The sequence below is a fragment of the Mesoplodon mirus genome, assembly GCF_964341445.2.
Source record: "Mesoplodon mirus genome assembly, chromosome: 4".
Taxonomy (NCBI): Eukaryota; Metazoa; Chordata; class Mammalia; order Artiodactyla; family Ziphiidae; genus Mesoplodon; species Mesoplodon mirus.
The window spans coordinates 150945072-150959975 of NC_138979.1; the positions used below are offsets into that span (position 1 = coordinate 150945072).

Sequence of the window (14904 nt, forward strand, 5' to 3'; positions counted from 1 at the left end):
TGTATGGTGTTAGGGAGTGTTCTAATTTCATACTTTTACATGTACCTGTCCAGTTTTCCCAGCACCACTTATTGAAGAGGCTGTCTTTTCTCCATATTTCTGTTTTTGTGCCAGTACCATACTGTCTTGATTACTGTAGCTTTGTAGTAGAGTCTGAAGCCAGGGAGCCTGATTCCTCCAGCTCCATTTTTCATTCTCGATTGCTTTGGCTATTCAGGGTCTTTTGTGTTTCCATACAAATTGTGAAATTTTTTGTTCTAGTTCTGTGAAAAATACCAGTGGTAGTTTGATACAGATTGCATTGAATCTGTAGATTGCTTTGGGTAGTAGAGTCATTTTCACAATGTTGATTCTTCCAATCCAAGAACATGGTATGTCTCTCCATCTATTTGTATCATCTTTAATTTCTTTTATCAATGTCTTATAATTTTCTTCATACAGGTCTTTTGTCTCCGTAGGTAGGTTTATTCCTAGATATTTTATTCTTTTTGTTGCAATGGTAAATGGGAGTGTTTTCTTAATTTCACTTACAGATTTTTCATCATTAGTGTATAAGAATGCCAGAGATTTCTGTGCATTAATTTTTTATCTTGCTACTTTACCAAATTCATTGATTAGCTCTCGTACTTTTCTGGTAGCATCTTTAGGATTCTCTCTGTATAGTATCATGTCATCTGCAAAGAGTGACAGCTTTACTTCTTCTTTTCCAATTTGGATTCCTTTTATTTCTTTTTCTTCTCTGATTGCTGGGGCTAGAACTTCCAAAACTATGTTGAATAAGAATGGTGAGAGTGGGCAAACTTGTCTTGTTCCTGATCTTAGTGGAAATGGTTTCAGTTTTTCACCATTGAGGACGATGTTGGCTGTGGGATTGTCATATATGGCCTTTATTATGTTGAGGAAAGTTCCCTCTATGCCTACTTTCTGCAGGGTTTTTATCATAAATGGGTGTTGAATTTTGTCGAAAGCTTTCTTTGCATCTATTGAGATGATCATATGGTTTTTCTCCTTCAGTTTGTTAATATGGTGTATCATGTTGATTGATTTGCATATATTGAAGAATCCTTGCATTCCTGGAATAAACCCCACTTGATCATGGTATATGATCCTTTTAATGTGCTGTTGGATTCTGTTTGCTAGTACTTGTTGAGGATTTTTGCATCTGTGTTCATCAGTGATATTGGCCTGTTTTCTTTCTTTGTGACATCTTTGTCTGCTTTTGGTATCAGGGTCATGGTGGCCTCATTGAATGAGTTTGGGAGTGTTCCTCCCTCTGCTATATTTTGGAAGAGTTTGAGGATAGGTGTTAGTTCTTCTCTAAATGTTTGATAGAATTCGCCTATGAAGCCATGTGGTCCTGGGCTTTTGTTTGTTGGAAAATTTTTAATCACAGTTTCAATTTCAGTGCTTGTGATTGGTCTGTTCATATTTTCTATTTCTTCCTGCTTCAGTCTTGGCAGGTTGTACATTTCTAAGACTGTGTCCATTTCTTCCAGGTTGTCCATTTTATTGGCATAGAGTTGCTTGTAGTAATCTCTCATGATCCTTTGTATTTCTGCAGTGTCAGTTGTTACTTCTCCTTTTTCATTTCTAATTCTACTGATTTGAGTCTTCTCCCTTGTTTTCCTGATGAGTCTGGCTAGTGGTTTATCAATTTTGTTTATCTTCTCAAAGAACCAGCTTTTAGTTTTATTGATCTTTGCTATCGTTTCCTTCATTTCTTTTTCATTTATTTCTGATCTGATATTTATGATTTCTTTCCTTCTGCTAACTTTGGGCTTTTTTTTTTTTCTTCTTTCTCTAATTGCTTTAGGTGCAAGTTTAGTTTGTTTATTTGAGATGTTTCCTGTTTCTTAAGGTAGGATTGTATTGCTATAAACTTCCCTCTTAGAACAGCTTTTGCTGCATCCCATAGGTTTCGGGTCATCGTGTCTCCATTGTCATTTGTTTCTAGGTAATTTTTGATTTCCTCTTTGATTTGTTCAGTGATCACTTCGTTATTAAGTAGTGTATTGTTTAGCCTCCATGTGTTTGTATTTTTTACAGATCTTTTCCTGTAATTGATATCTAGTCTCATAGCGTTGTGGTCAGAAAAGATACTTGATACGATTTCAATTTTCTTAAATTTACCAAGGCTAGATTTGTGACCCAAGATATGATGTATTCTGGAGAATGTTCCATGAGCACTTGAGAAAAATGAGTACTCTGTTGTTTTTGAACGAAATGTCCTATAAATATCAATTAAGTCTATCTTGTTTAATGTATCATTTAAAGCTTGTGTTTCCGTATTTATTTTCATTTTGGATGATCTGTCCATTGGTGAAAGTGGGGTGTTAAAGTGCCCTACTATGAATGTGTTACTGTCGATTTCCCCTTTTATGGCTGTTAGTATTTGCCTTATGTATTGAGGTGCTCCTGTGTTGGGTGCATAAATATTTACAATTGTTATGTGTTCTTCTTGGATCGATCCCTTGATCATTATGTAGTGTCCTTCTTTGTCTCTTGTAATAGTCTTTATTTTAAAGTCTATTTTGTCTGATATGAGAATTGCTACTCCAGCTTTCTTCTGATTTCCATTTGCATGATATATCTTTTTCCATCCCCTCACTTTCAGTCTGTATGTGTCCCTAGGTCTGAAGTGGGTCTCTTGTAGACAGCATATATACAGGTCTTGTTTTTGTATCCATTCAGCCAGTCTTTGTCTTTTTTTTTTTTTTTTTGGTGGTACGCGGGCCTCTCACTGCTGTAGCCTCTCCCGTTGCGGAACACAGGCTCCGGACGCGCAGGCTCAGTGGCCATGGCTCACGGGCCCAGCTGCTCTGTGGCATGTGGGATCTTCCCAGACCAGGGCACGAACCCATGTCCCCTGCATCGGCAGGCAGACTCTCAACCGCTGCGCCACCAGGGAAGCCCCAGTCTTTGTCTTTTGGTGGGAGCATTTAACCATTTACATTTAAGGTAATTATCGATATGTATGTTCCTATTCCCATTTTCTTAATTTTTTGGGTTTGTTATTGTAGGTCTTTTCCTTCTCTTGTGTTTCTTGCCTAGAGAAGTTCCTTTAGCATTTGTTGTAAAGCTGGTTTGGTGGTGCTGAACTCTCTCAGCTTTTGCTTGTCTGTAAAGGTGTTACTTTCTCCATCAAATCTGAATGAGATCCTTGCTGGGTAGACTAATCTTGGTTGTAGGTTTTTCTCCTTCAGCACTTTAAGTATGTCCTGCCACTCCCTTCTGGCTTGAAGAGTTTCTGCTGAAAGATCAGCTGTTAACTTTATGGGGATTCCCTTGTGTGTTATTTGTTGTTTTTCCCTTGCTGCTTTTAATATGTATCCTTTGTATTTAATTTTTGATAGTTTGATTAATATGTGTCTTGGCGTGTTTCTCCTTGGATTTATCCTGTATGGGATTCTCTCTGCTTCCTGGACTTGATTAACTATTTCCTTTCCCATATTAGGGAAGTTTTCAACTATAATCTCTTCAAGTATTTTCTCAGTCCCTTTCTTTTTCTCTTCTTTTTCTGTGACCCCTATAATTAGAATGTTGGTGCGTTTAATGTTGTCCCAGAGGTCTCTGAGACTGTTTTCAATTCTTTTCATTCTTTTTTCTTTATTCTGCTCTGCAGTAGTTATTTCCACGATTTTATCTTCCAGGTCACTTATACGTTTTCTGCCTCAGTTATTCTGCTATTGATCCCTTCTAGAGTATTTTAAATTTCACTTATTGTGTTGTTCATCGTTGCTTGTTTCCTCTTTAGTTCTTCTAGGTCCTTGTTAAATGTTTCTTGCATTTTCTGTATTCTATTTCCAAGATTTTGGATCATCTTTACTGTCATTATTCTGAATTCTTTTTCAGGTAGACTGCCTGTTTCCTCTTCATTTGTTAGGTCTGGTGGGTTTTTACCTTGCTCCTTCATCTGCTCCTTCGTCTGTGTGTTTTTCTGTCTTCTCATTTTGCTTATGTTACTGTGTTTGGGGTCTCCTTTTCACAGGCTGCAGGTTCGTAGTTCCCGTTGTTTTTGGCTAAGGCTAAGGTTGGTGGCTAAGGTTGGTTCAGTGGGTTTCCTGGTTGAGGGGACTAGGGCCTGTGTTCTGGTGGATGAGGCTGGATCTTGTCTTTCTGGTGGGCAGGTCCACATCTGGTGGTGTGTTTTGGGGTGTCTGTGGCCTTATTACGATTTTAGGCAGCCTCTCTGCTAGTGGGTGGGGTTGTGTTCCTGTCTTGCTAGTTGTTTGGCATAGGGTGTGCAGCACTGTAGCTTGCTGGTTGTTGAGTGAAGCTGGGTCTTGGTGTTGAGATGGAGATCTCTGGGAGATTTTCGCCGTTTGATATTACGTGGAGCTGGGAGGTCTCTTGTGGACCAGTGTCCTGAAGTTGGCTCTCCCACCTCAGTGGCACAGCCCTGACGCCTGGTTGGAGCACCAAGAGCCTGTCCTCCACATGGCTCAGAATAAAAGTGAGAAAAAATAGAAAGAAAGAAAGAAAGAGAAAGGATTAAATAAAATAAAGTAAGATAAAATAAAATAGTTATTAAAATAAAAAAATTATTAAGAAAAAAACTTTTTTTAAGTTTAAAAAATAAAAAAACAGACGGTCAGAACCCTAGGACAAATAGTGAAAGCAAAGCTATACATCCAAAATCTCACACAGAAGCATATACATACACCCTCACAAAAAGAGGAAAAGGGGAAAAAATAATATATCTTGCTTCCAAAGTCTCCCTCCTCAATTTGGGATGATTTGTTGTCTATTCAGGTTACATCAAGTTGATTGTGGAGGCTTAATCCTCTGCTCGCACAGCTTCCGGGGTTCAGCTTTGGATTTGGCCCCGCCTCTGCGTGTAGGTCACCTGAGGGCATCTGTTCTTCTCTCAGACAGGACGGGGTTAAAGGAGCAGCTGATTCGGGGGCTCTGGCTCACTCAGGCCTGGGGGAGGGAGGCGTAGGGATGCGGGGCGAGCCTGCGGCTGCAGAGGCCAGCGTGACGTTGCACCATCCTGAGGTGCACCGTGCGGTCTCCCGGGGAAGTTGTCCCTGGATCACGGGACCCTGGCAGTGGCGGGCTGCGCAGGCTCGCGGGAGGGGAGGTGTGGAGAGTGACCTGTGCTCGCACACAGGCTTCTTGGTGGCGGCAGCAGCAGCCTTAGCGTCTCATGCACGTCTCTGGTGTCCGCGCTGATAGCCCTGGCTCTCGCCCGTCTCTGGAGCTCGTTTAAGCAGCGCTCTTAATCCCCTTTCCTTGCGCAGCAGGAAACAGAGTCAAGAAAAAGTCTCTTGCCTCTTCGGCAGCTCCAGACATTTTGCTGGACTCCCTCCTGGCTAGCCGTGGCGTACTAGCCCCTTCAGGCTGTGTTCACGCCGCCAACCCCAGTCCTCTCCCTGGGATCCAACCGAAGCCCGAGCCTCAGCTCCCAGCCCCCGCCCATCCCCGGCGGGTGAGCAGACAAGCCTCTTGGGCTGGTGAGTGCTGGTCGGCACCGATTCTCTGTGTGGGAATCTCTCCTCTTTGCCCTCCGCACCCCTGTTGCTGAGCTCTCCTCCGTGGCTCTGAAGCTTCCCTGCTCCGCCACCCGCAGTCTCCGCTCGCGAAGGGGCTTCTACTATGTGGAAACCTTTCCTCCTTCACAGCTCCCTCCCACTGGTGCAGGTCCCGGCCCTATCCTTTTGTCTCTGTTTATTCTTGTTTCTTTTGCCCTACCCAGGTACGTGGGGAGTTTCTTGCCTTTTGGGAGGTCTGAGGTCTTCTGCCAGCGTTCAGTAGGTGTTCTGTAGGAGTTGTTCCACGTGTAGATGTATTTCTGGTGTATCTGTGGGGAGGAAGGTGATCTCCGCGTCCTATTCTTCTGCCATCTTCTCCAGCCACTGTATTAATTCTGTGATAATTTTCTCCCTCTGTTTTCTCATTTGGATGTTAGATCCACTGGATTGGGCTTTAAGTTTTATCTTTCTTTTCTGTTTTTCTCCCTTTTGTTTATGGGAGATGTCCTTATTTTATTTTCTAACTCTTTTTTTGATCTTTTAAAATACAACACTTAAATATTTTTTCATAGTGCCCTGTTCCTATCTTATTGCCTTGCCAAATTCCATCCTCCTGGTTCTGACTTGATCCTGTTGGCTTAGTTTGGACATGAAGCATTTATTTTGAAAAAAAAGTGGAGTATGCACAAGTTACCTGGCTTCAGAACTGATGTCTGATGTACATCTGAAATGTCAAACCTGGACTCCTGCTTTGCCCTCAAACCTGTTCCACCTGCAGCCTTCTCTGGCTCAGTTCATGGCTTCTCCATCCTTCCTGTTGTTTACGTCAAAAATTTAGGAGTTATTTTTTATTCTTCTCTTTCTCCTATGACAGATGACATCGAATCAGTCAGGAAGCCTTGTTGGTACCATCTCCAACATATATTCAGAATCTGACCACTGACCACTTACTCCTTCTAGTTCTGCAGCCCTGGTCCCAGCCATCATCACCTGGATTACTGTAATAACCTTCTCCTCCCAGCATTTTATTATGAAAATTTAAAATATACAACAAAGTTGAAAGAATTTTACACAAATAGCTGTATTCTCAACACCTAGATTCCACCCTTAACATTTTACCATGCTTGCTTTCTCATGTATTACCCATCTGTCTATCCCTCTGTCCATCCATTCTGTGATAACCTTTTAACTAGTCTCCCTGCTTCATTCCTTGTCCCATGTGTTGTTCCCACACATCAGTCCAAATGATAATTTTGAAACATAAGTCAAATTATATCTCTCCTCTGCTCAGAACTCTGCTACCATTTCACTATTACTAACTCTGTAGACTTTGTAATCCTCAAAAGGAAAATTGCCTTGGTAATTTTCAGATCCGTGTGGAATTGTGAATTCATACTGAGTTTCTGTGTAGTATTACCATTGTATCACTGAGGATGGAATTGACTTTTGTCTTTTGGAGGAAATAGAACAAATGGTAGTGCTTGCTTGTTCTGAGGGCTACGATTAAAACCTTTCAGCATTCATTCCTGCCAAGGTAGTTGTCTTTCATTTTGCTTTCTATTTCAGCATATGGTGGGCGTGGATATTTATAAACAAGACGAAGTCTGATTTTACAAGGGCTTTCCAAAATTAATTGTGTCCAATAGAATATGACTTTTTGCTTTGATATTGTTAAAAATCCAATGGTTAAAGAAAAAGCTAGTGAAATGTGTTAGCAGCATGCAGAACAAAACTTTAAAATATATCTCTTGTTATATAGTGCATTGTCATGTGAAGGTGTAAAATGGAAGAAATGTTGATTCTGTTTGTAACTGATATGGTGAATTCTTTTATAAGCTTTAAAATAGAGTTCACCTTATGGTGTCGTTTCTAAAAAATTTCAATTATCAGTTTCATTTTTTATTTTTCTTTCCTTTCCTATGTTTGCTGGTTCCTCGGGGTTCCTCTTTTGTGTTTGTTTTGATCTCTTCCTTTCATTCTTGGAGACTCTCCTTAATGTCTCGTCATCTTTGGCTGTCCAATCATATTCAAGAGTGAGGAACGAAAAAGCCAATCAGTGGAATTTCACAGCTGGGTGATTTGGCATGGAACTGACTTTTCTATTGAGGAATCCCAAATATCAATCTCTAGAGGTCTTTTCTAGGGGCTTTACTTTCTCCAGAAAAGCATCCTCTGAAATCCCACTTGTGGGTGGAGCAAGGGATCGGGGCATGCGTCTGGCTCCAGTGCTTGTGGAGAAGGTGGGGTTGGTGAGGGCTAGGGGTCTCCCTGTTGAGGTGTATACTTGTCTAAAGTCTTGCTATCGGTCCTGATCTTCAGCACACTCAAACCTCTGTCTCATCCTCAACTTCTGTAGTATCTCTTGCCACCAATCCCAGACCTCTCTGGGATTCTTTAAAGATAGGGGTGGAGAAGCTAGAGTTAATAGGAAAGCCAGGAATCTTTGGTAGCAATTTAGGGACAAAGTCATTGGGTCACAGGCAGAAGGAATGAAGAGATATATATGGGGAAAAGCCCCCAAACCATTGCCAGTACTAGTAACTTAAAGATCTCTCTAGGTTTTTTGGGAGACTGGTGACGTGGTAGTAATGAAGGCAGGGAACTTTTGCTGGGGGTATTATGAGCTTTAAAAATTGGAGTGTGGGTGCAAGGGCAGAATTTCTAGGTTAAAATGAGCTGATGAAAATTAAAAGTAATTACTTCCTGAGTGCATGCTTTCTAGATTTGTGCTGATTTATTAACACATCCAGTTTTGTGGCTTTGGAAGTTTTTATCCTTAAGTTTTTATACTCTACGTTTTAATATTGTGATTAGCTTTTAATTTTTACTGCTGATTAAGAAATGGGATAATCCTGATGAATTCATTTCACAGATTATAGTAAATACAATTTATATACTGTAGTACATCTACTATAGTAAGCACAGCAATAAATGTTAGTTGCTACTGTAGTTTTCAGTTTCATGTGCTTCACTGAAATCCGTGTAAGATATGTATCCCTTTCTATAGCTGTGGACACTGCAGTTCAGAGAATTTGGGACTTGGTCAAGGCCAACAGAAAGCTCTTTTAGGGAAGTGGTTACATTTACTTAAAATGCTGTTATCATGGTTGAAGTGGGTGGTTTAGCAGTACAGTTGGGATTGGCTGGGGAGTGACACTGCTTTGTTGTGAGGTAGCAAGTGTAGCAATATCATATCCAGAGAATTGCTACGTGTTTGTGTTCCAAAAGTGTGGTGAATAGTTAGGATTGATTGTTGTGGCATTTTGTGGTGATTATTAGAAAAATAAATTGCCTAAAAGGAGATAGAAGAGTGGATCTTAAAAATCAGTGGATCTGGGAATTTACTTCTGGTCAAGTGATGATGAAACATAAGTAATAACAGTCAGGAAAAGTTAATGGGAAAAAGATGGAGAAGCTTATTATGGCAAGTGTGTCACCAGCTTTCTTCTGTGAGCTTGGAGGCAGATCAGAGTTAACAACTTGTCAGTTGCGATGACAAGCTCTATAACTTAACAGACAGAAGGGAGATCCTTTAGAATTCCTAGCTCGACTGTAAATAACCTGGTACAGCTGAAGAACAGAAGAAAGAACAGGGAATTTACGCCAGGGAAAATGGTAATATTTAAACCACTCTGTTAAAGAACTACCTAAATGTGTTTAACATGTCCTGCTATGGTACATACACCTTCCGATCAAATTTTGAAGGTGACATAGAAGTAAGTCCCTTTCTCCCCATTGACAGTGCGTTTTTCAGTGCTGTTAGAACAGGGCTCATTAACAAACGATCTACTAATGAGAAAGTGAGACCTCTTGAGCTACCGAAAAGGCTTTTAGGAGTCCTTTCTAAAAATTTCTGGCAAACCCAGAGAAGTTTTCTAATATTTTATTTGTGTCAAGAGAGTATTTTTCTCATTATACAGCTATAGATATACAGTTTCCATAGCATATGGATTGGAGAACTGACCCTGAACTAAATAATACCTTATTCCCCATTTGTTGTCATTTCACCAAAATAAAAGCAAAAATGTTTTTCTTATTGCGGCAGAAATAGGCATTCATCATTTGAAACTTTAAAAATGAAGATAAGCAAAAGGAAAAAATAAAAATCACTAATAATTCCACTCATTAGAAATGATCTCTATTCAAATTTCACTTTTGAGTTGTAAAAATTCTAATCATAATAATCCAAAGTATATGCCAAGATTTCTTTTAAAAGGGAAATACTCTAGTGTTTTGAGGTTTTAGAGAAACCAGACACATATTAAGATGTATTGCATTAGCAAACCACAGTTGTGGTTTATCTTTATCAAAATAGCTTATGCCATTTATAAAAGCATGTGTATTAATTTACATGGATTTTAAAAACACAGTTCCACATGATTCTACTTGCTCTTCGAATCTTTAATGCCACTGCATTAATTCTTTACCTAATCTTTTGTATGTGTCTGAAGATGATCTATTATTTTCATTCTGAACCCTGATGTTACATAATTGTACATAACTTTTATTTGAAAAGGCAAAGTAAGGTGATGCGGACCGCCTGGGAAGAGGGGCTTGTCTGTGCTGTGATTCCACTTGGGCAGGCAGCCCTCATGCTCCCCACAGGGGAGTCGGAAGGCAAATGATAGGATGGCCCTCAGGATTTGGTTGATAGACCCTTGTGACTGACTCATTGAGCCCCTGTCCAAGCCTCATTCCTCTTTCTGCCTTCCTTGCTCATATTCTTTCTAGCTTCTCAGTTAAGATCCTGAGAAGTCTCTCAAAGCTTGTCTTCTCTACTGTGTTCCAGTTTTTCATGAGCCCTATTTAGCAAGTAAATTCCTCTCTGGAGATGTCAACTGTTTCTCACCAAAAACAATTATGTTGGAAATGTCATCATATGTTGTCTTCAGTCAGATCCTCATGACCTCTGTAGCATGTTTTGATAAATAATTGTACTAAGACAGTATTGGGATCAATAATCCAACACTTGCAGTTGATTCAGTCTTCATAGCTTGGTTTTACTTTTTTTTTTTTAGTTTTTTGGCTGCACTGCACAGCTTGCAGGATCTTAGTTCCCAGACCACGGATCAAACCTGGGCCCTTGGCAGTGAAAGCCCGGAGTCTTAACTGCTAGACCACCAGGGAATTCCCTGGTTTTACTTTTTTTTTTTTTTTTTTTGGTTTTACTTTTGATTTACATTTTTTAGAAGCTCTAGGAAATTCTTAAGTAAATAAAACAATATTACATTTTACTGACTTGTTTGTTAATAAATTTTCACTGTTAAAAACAGAAACCTCTGAGACACATAAGTTATTTTAAGGTCTAGACTTTTTTTTTTTTTTCTACGACTTTAATACAGAATATAGTGGATTCCACATGCCAGTCTAGTCCAGGAACGTTTCTTGATTCTCTGGTTATCAAATTTTTGCATATTATTCTGTTTTTATTTTAAGTTCTTTCCCCTACATTTGATAACTTATATTTATTTAATATTGAATGGCAATGAGTGGCTCTCAGAGACATTCTTATTAAATTCAAGGTATTACCCGCATAATGCTTACAGGACTCTTTGGAGGGAGATGCTGTTTTATGTTAAGTACACTCCTCTAATCACATCTATCTCCAGATTCAAGCGATAGGACATGCCTTCTCCTGTGCTTCCATAACGCCTTCTACATACGTTTCTTAGAAGATTTCACTCAATATGTGTTTATCTGTCATTCTCAGAAGATTGAATTCCTTGAGAGCAGCAGCATATAGCATATATAAATGCTTGCTGAGTAAATGAGTAAAAGAAGGAATTAATAAAATCTGGCTAAGTTTTAGCTAGCTCTGGCTGGCTCTGTGAGGTACCAACCTGTATTGGCTAAGAGCATGGACTCTAGAAACCCAAACCACCTGGGTTCAAATCTTAGCTCCATCATTTATTAGCTATGTGTCCTTAGACAATGGTATATGACATTTGTGCGTCTCAGTTTTGTCTTTTCAAATATGGGATAATTACGATACCTAACTCATGCTTAGAACAGTACCTATATATAGTAAGTGCTATATAAGTGTTTGCTACTATCGTTATTATCCTTTTATTTAATAGCCCTGGCATGGAATAGTGGGTGCCATTAGGAAATTAATTCTGGAATTCAGTTTTTCTCCCTGTCATCATGAAGAAGTGCTTTGCCTTCACTTTGGGTTCAGGAGCTCTCAGCATGGGAATGAGTAGTGGAGGTCTTTAGTCCACCAACAACTGAGGACATTTGTACCTTTATCAATCAGAAGGCTGCACAGGCTCATTGAACGAACAAGAAGCTTTTTATTTTGATTAGAATTGTATCAACTCTGTATAGGAACAATGTTACCTCAGGCAGGCTCTGATTCATCTTACTTCAGAGGATAAAACTAATTATTAATTGATAAACATATTAATTAATAAACATAGTTTATTTGGTAGTTAAAATCTTTATTTAACAACAGTGATCCATGGGAGAGATAATAAAGAAGTTTTGGATGATAAACAGAGTGGGAAGACAGGATTGAAAGATTTTCGAAGTCTGGCTCTAGCATTAGATGTTTAATGATTTTTGTTCTTTGCATTTTTTTTAAGTGGTCTATTGGATATGACTGATTGTATCTAGCTCTTGGCCTCAGGTTTATATATTTTTTAGTCTCTCCCCACCCCCAACATTTTATTATGAAGAATTTCTAATATACAGCAAAGTTAAAGGATTTAACAGTGAACACACATATTCAACACACAGATTCTGCCATTATCGTTTTGCTATACTTTGTTGATCACGTGTCTGTACACTTATCCATTCCTCTATCCATCCCCTGATACATTTTATGTTTTTATGTACTTGGTTAAGTTTATTTTGCTAAGGAAGTCATCATCTGTATGGGAGAAGACAATGATTTATTCTCAGCCCCCAGAATGCTAATAGTGGCATACACATACACGAAGCAGTACTTTTAAAGAGTTGCTCAGTAAGAATTACTCTTACTAGAAGGATTCCTTAAGAGTCAAAGTAGGGGTAGAGAAAGAAACGTGTAGGTGGAAAAATAAGGGCGTAGGAAAATAATTCAATGTCATAGATAACCCATGAAAACATTCTTTTTGATATAGTTTTTTTAGTTTCACTTTGCAGACTATGCAGACCCAGTTCTTATTGTTTCCAGTAAATGGCAACAATCATGGAGCAGAAAAGGAACTAAGTTAAATGAAAAGCTTTAAAGAAAATCCTTGCATGTTGAGGCTAATAATATAATACACACAAAACCTGAGATATCAGTTCGTGTCAGCTTTACATCCTCTGGGCAAATTATAAAATATAATTGCGTAGCTTTCCTTTTCACCGCTAGTATAGAATCTGCAGTGCTAGCTCTTGTGGAGTTCTGCCTGCAACTCTCAAGGAACTGAATAGGTCCTAAGGCAAAATTCTGATTATGATTCAAAAAAGAAGGCGTAGTCACTTTGTTCCATGTGAACTAAGCAACACTTTCTAGAAAGCTGTGATTCTTTTGGAGGGCAGTTTCTGGTTGCTGTTGTTTTCTGGCAATGCATGTTTACTGGAAATGCAGAGCTGCAGAGTTACTAATGAGCATTTATCCCTTCTATTTTTAGTTCACTTCTTTAACTGAGATGGACATGATATAATCTCCATTGAGTCAAAGGATGGCATCTAGTCCTGTGCTTCCCACCGAAGACGAACAGGTTTCCTTGGGCATCGATGATCTCCATTTTTCATTGCAAGGTATTAAGATTGGGTGTGGTAACTGTGAGAACCTCTCATCTATTCACAAATTGTATTGCTTTCTGTCTCTCTTATGGTAAAATATATACATGTATCTGTATTTTTCCAATTGTAGAATCTTTCAGTATACTTCAATATCTTTACTGCTATCTCAGCTACTTAGGAAAGTAAGGAATACCTGGAAGGAACTTGGTATCTCGGTTTCTCAATCTGAGTGCATGTGTTTTATTTGCAATGAAAATTAAATAGTTAACCATAGTTTGCTTGGCATTGTTTGCACTTATTTTACATCTTTTTGAATGTACATCCTTATTTTGCCCTAATAAAAAGGAATAGTAGTAATATTAAAAGTGAGTGAACTTTCAGTCCCATGAATTATGTGTGCCTTTATGCAAATAAGTACTGTCCGTATTTTTTTAATGTTTCTTGTCAATATTTGTTATGTACTTTGAAAATTCCTTAGCCACTAGACTTTACATCTCTGTTGCATATCTTGGAGCTGAGTAAAGTCAGCTAGTGTAGAATAAATAAGGGTATGGCAAGTCTTTGAAAATATTTATGTCACTGTGTATTTTAAAGTAGTTGAAAGATTATTGACAGTACTATGTAACATTCTTAGAATGTTATTTAGAAGCCATAGCTTTTGAGTCACTAATTTTTTTATTTTTAATTTATTATTAGAAGAATTGAAGTATAATAGACATACAACATTATATTAGTTTCAGGTGTACAATATAACAGTTCAGTATTTGTGTAGGTTGTGAAATGATCACCACAATAAGTCTAATTAACATCTGTCACCATACATAGTTACAGAATTTCTTTTTCTTTTGATGAGGACTTTTTAAGATCTACTCTCTTAGCAACTTTCAAATATGCAGCACAACATTATTAACTATAGTCACCATGCTGTGCATTATATTTATTTGTGTCATGTATGATAAAGATCCCCAAAAGACTTTCTTTTTGATATCTCTCTTTTTTTTTTTTTTTTTTGTGGTACGTGGGCCTCTCACTGTTGTGGCCTCTCCTGTTGCGGAGCATAGGCTCTGGATGCGCAGGCCCAGCGGCCGTGGCTCATGGGCCTAGCGGCTCTGCGGCATGTGGGATCTTCCTGGACCGGGGCACAAACCCGTGTCCCCTGCATCAGCAGGAGGACTCTCAACCACTGCGCCACCAGGGTAGCCCTCTGATATCTCTTTTTAATTAAACATGGTTTTGAATGATTAGCTTCTTGACTTTGGGGTCAATGGCTTTTAAAAATAAATATGTAATTTTTATAGACTCAAGAAACATATTTTGAGGGATAATACTTGAGGTAAGAATTTAAAAAATTCTCAGTAAGTGCATTTTTATGGTGTCATATACTCGTCATAAGTTGTTTGAATCAAATTTTCATTTTTCGGAAAAAACCCAATGCTCTTATTTTTCTCTCAAGTTTTGGTTGCATATGAGTAGTAATTCATGTGCCCTAAAGTGTATCAGGAAGATAGTGCATCAATAAATGGTTGGTAAATCTAATTTCTTTCTTTCTTCCTTCCTTCCTTCCTTCCTTTCTTTTTACTTTCTTTCTTCCTTCCTTCCTCCTTCCCTCTCCTTTCCTTCCCTTCCTTTCTCTCTTTCTCTCTCTCTCTTCCTCCCTCCCTCCCTTCCTTTTTTCCGAATCAATTTATCCTGATAAGTATTTATATATGCATTT

At 38.7% G+C, this 14904-nt stretch overlaps 1 protein-coding gene across 10 annotated transcripts in view; it reads left to right on the forward strand.

The window, feature by feature from the left end:
* The window catches only part of SYNE2 (spectrin repeat containing nuclear envelope protein 2), a 341983-nt gene that overhangs the window by 44485 nt on the left and 282594 nt on the right, over window positions 1-14904 (forward strand). For all 10 annotated transcript variants that reach the window (XM_082616958.1, XM_082616964.1, XM_082616965.1 and 7 more), the window contains exon 2: window positions 13076-13205. In XM_082616958.1, the coding sequence (XP_082473084.1) occupies window positions 13127-13205 (79 nt within the window). In that variant the 5' untranslated portion in view covers window positions 13076-13126. The remainder of the gene's footprint in view (window positions 1-13075; window positions 13206-14904) is intronic.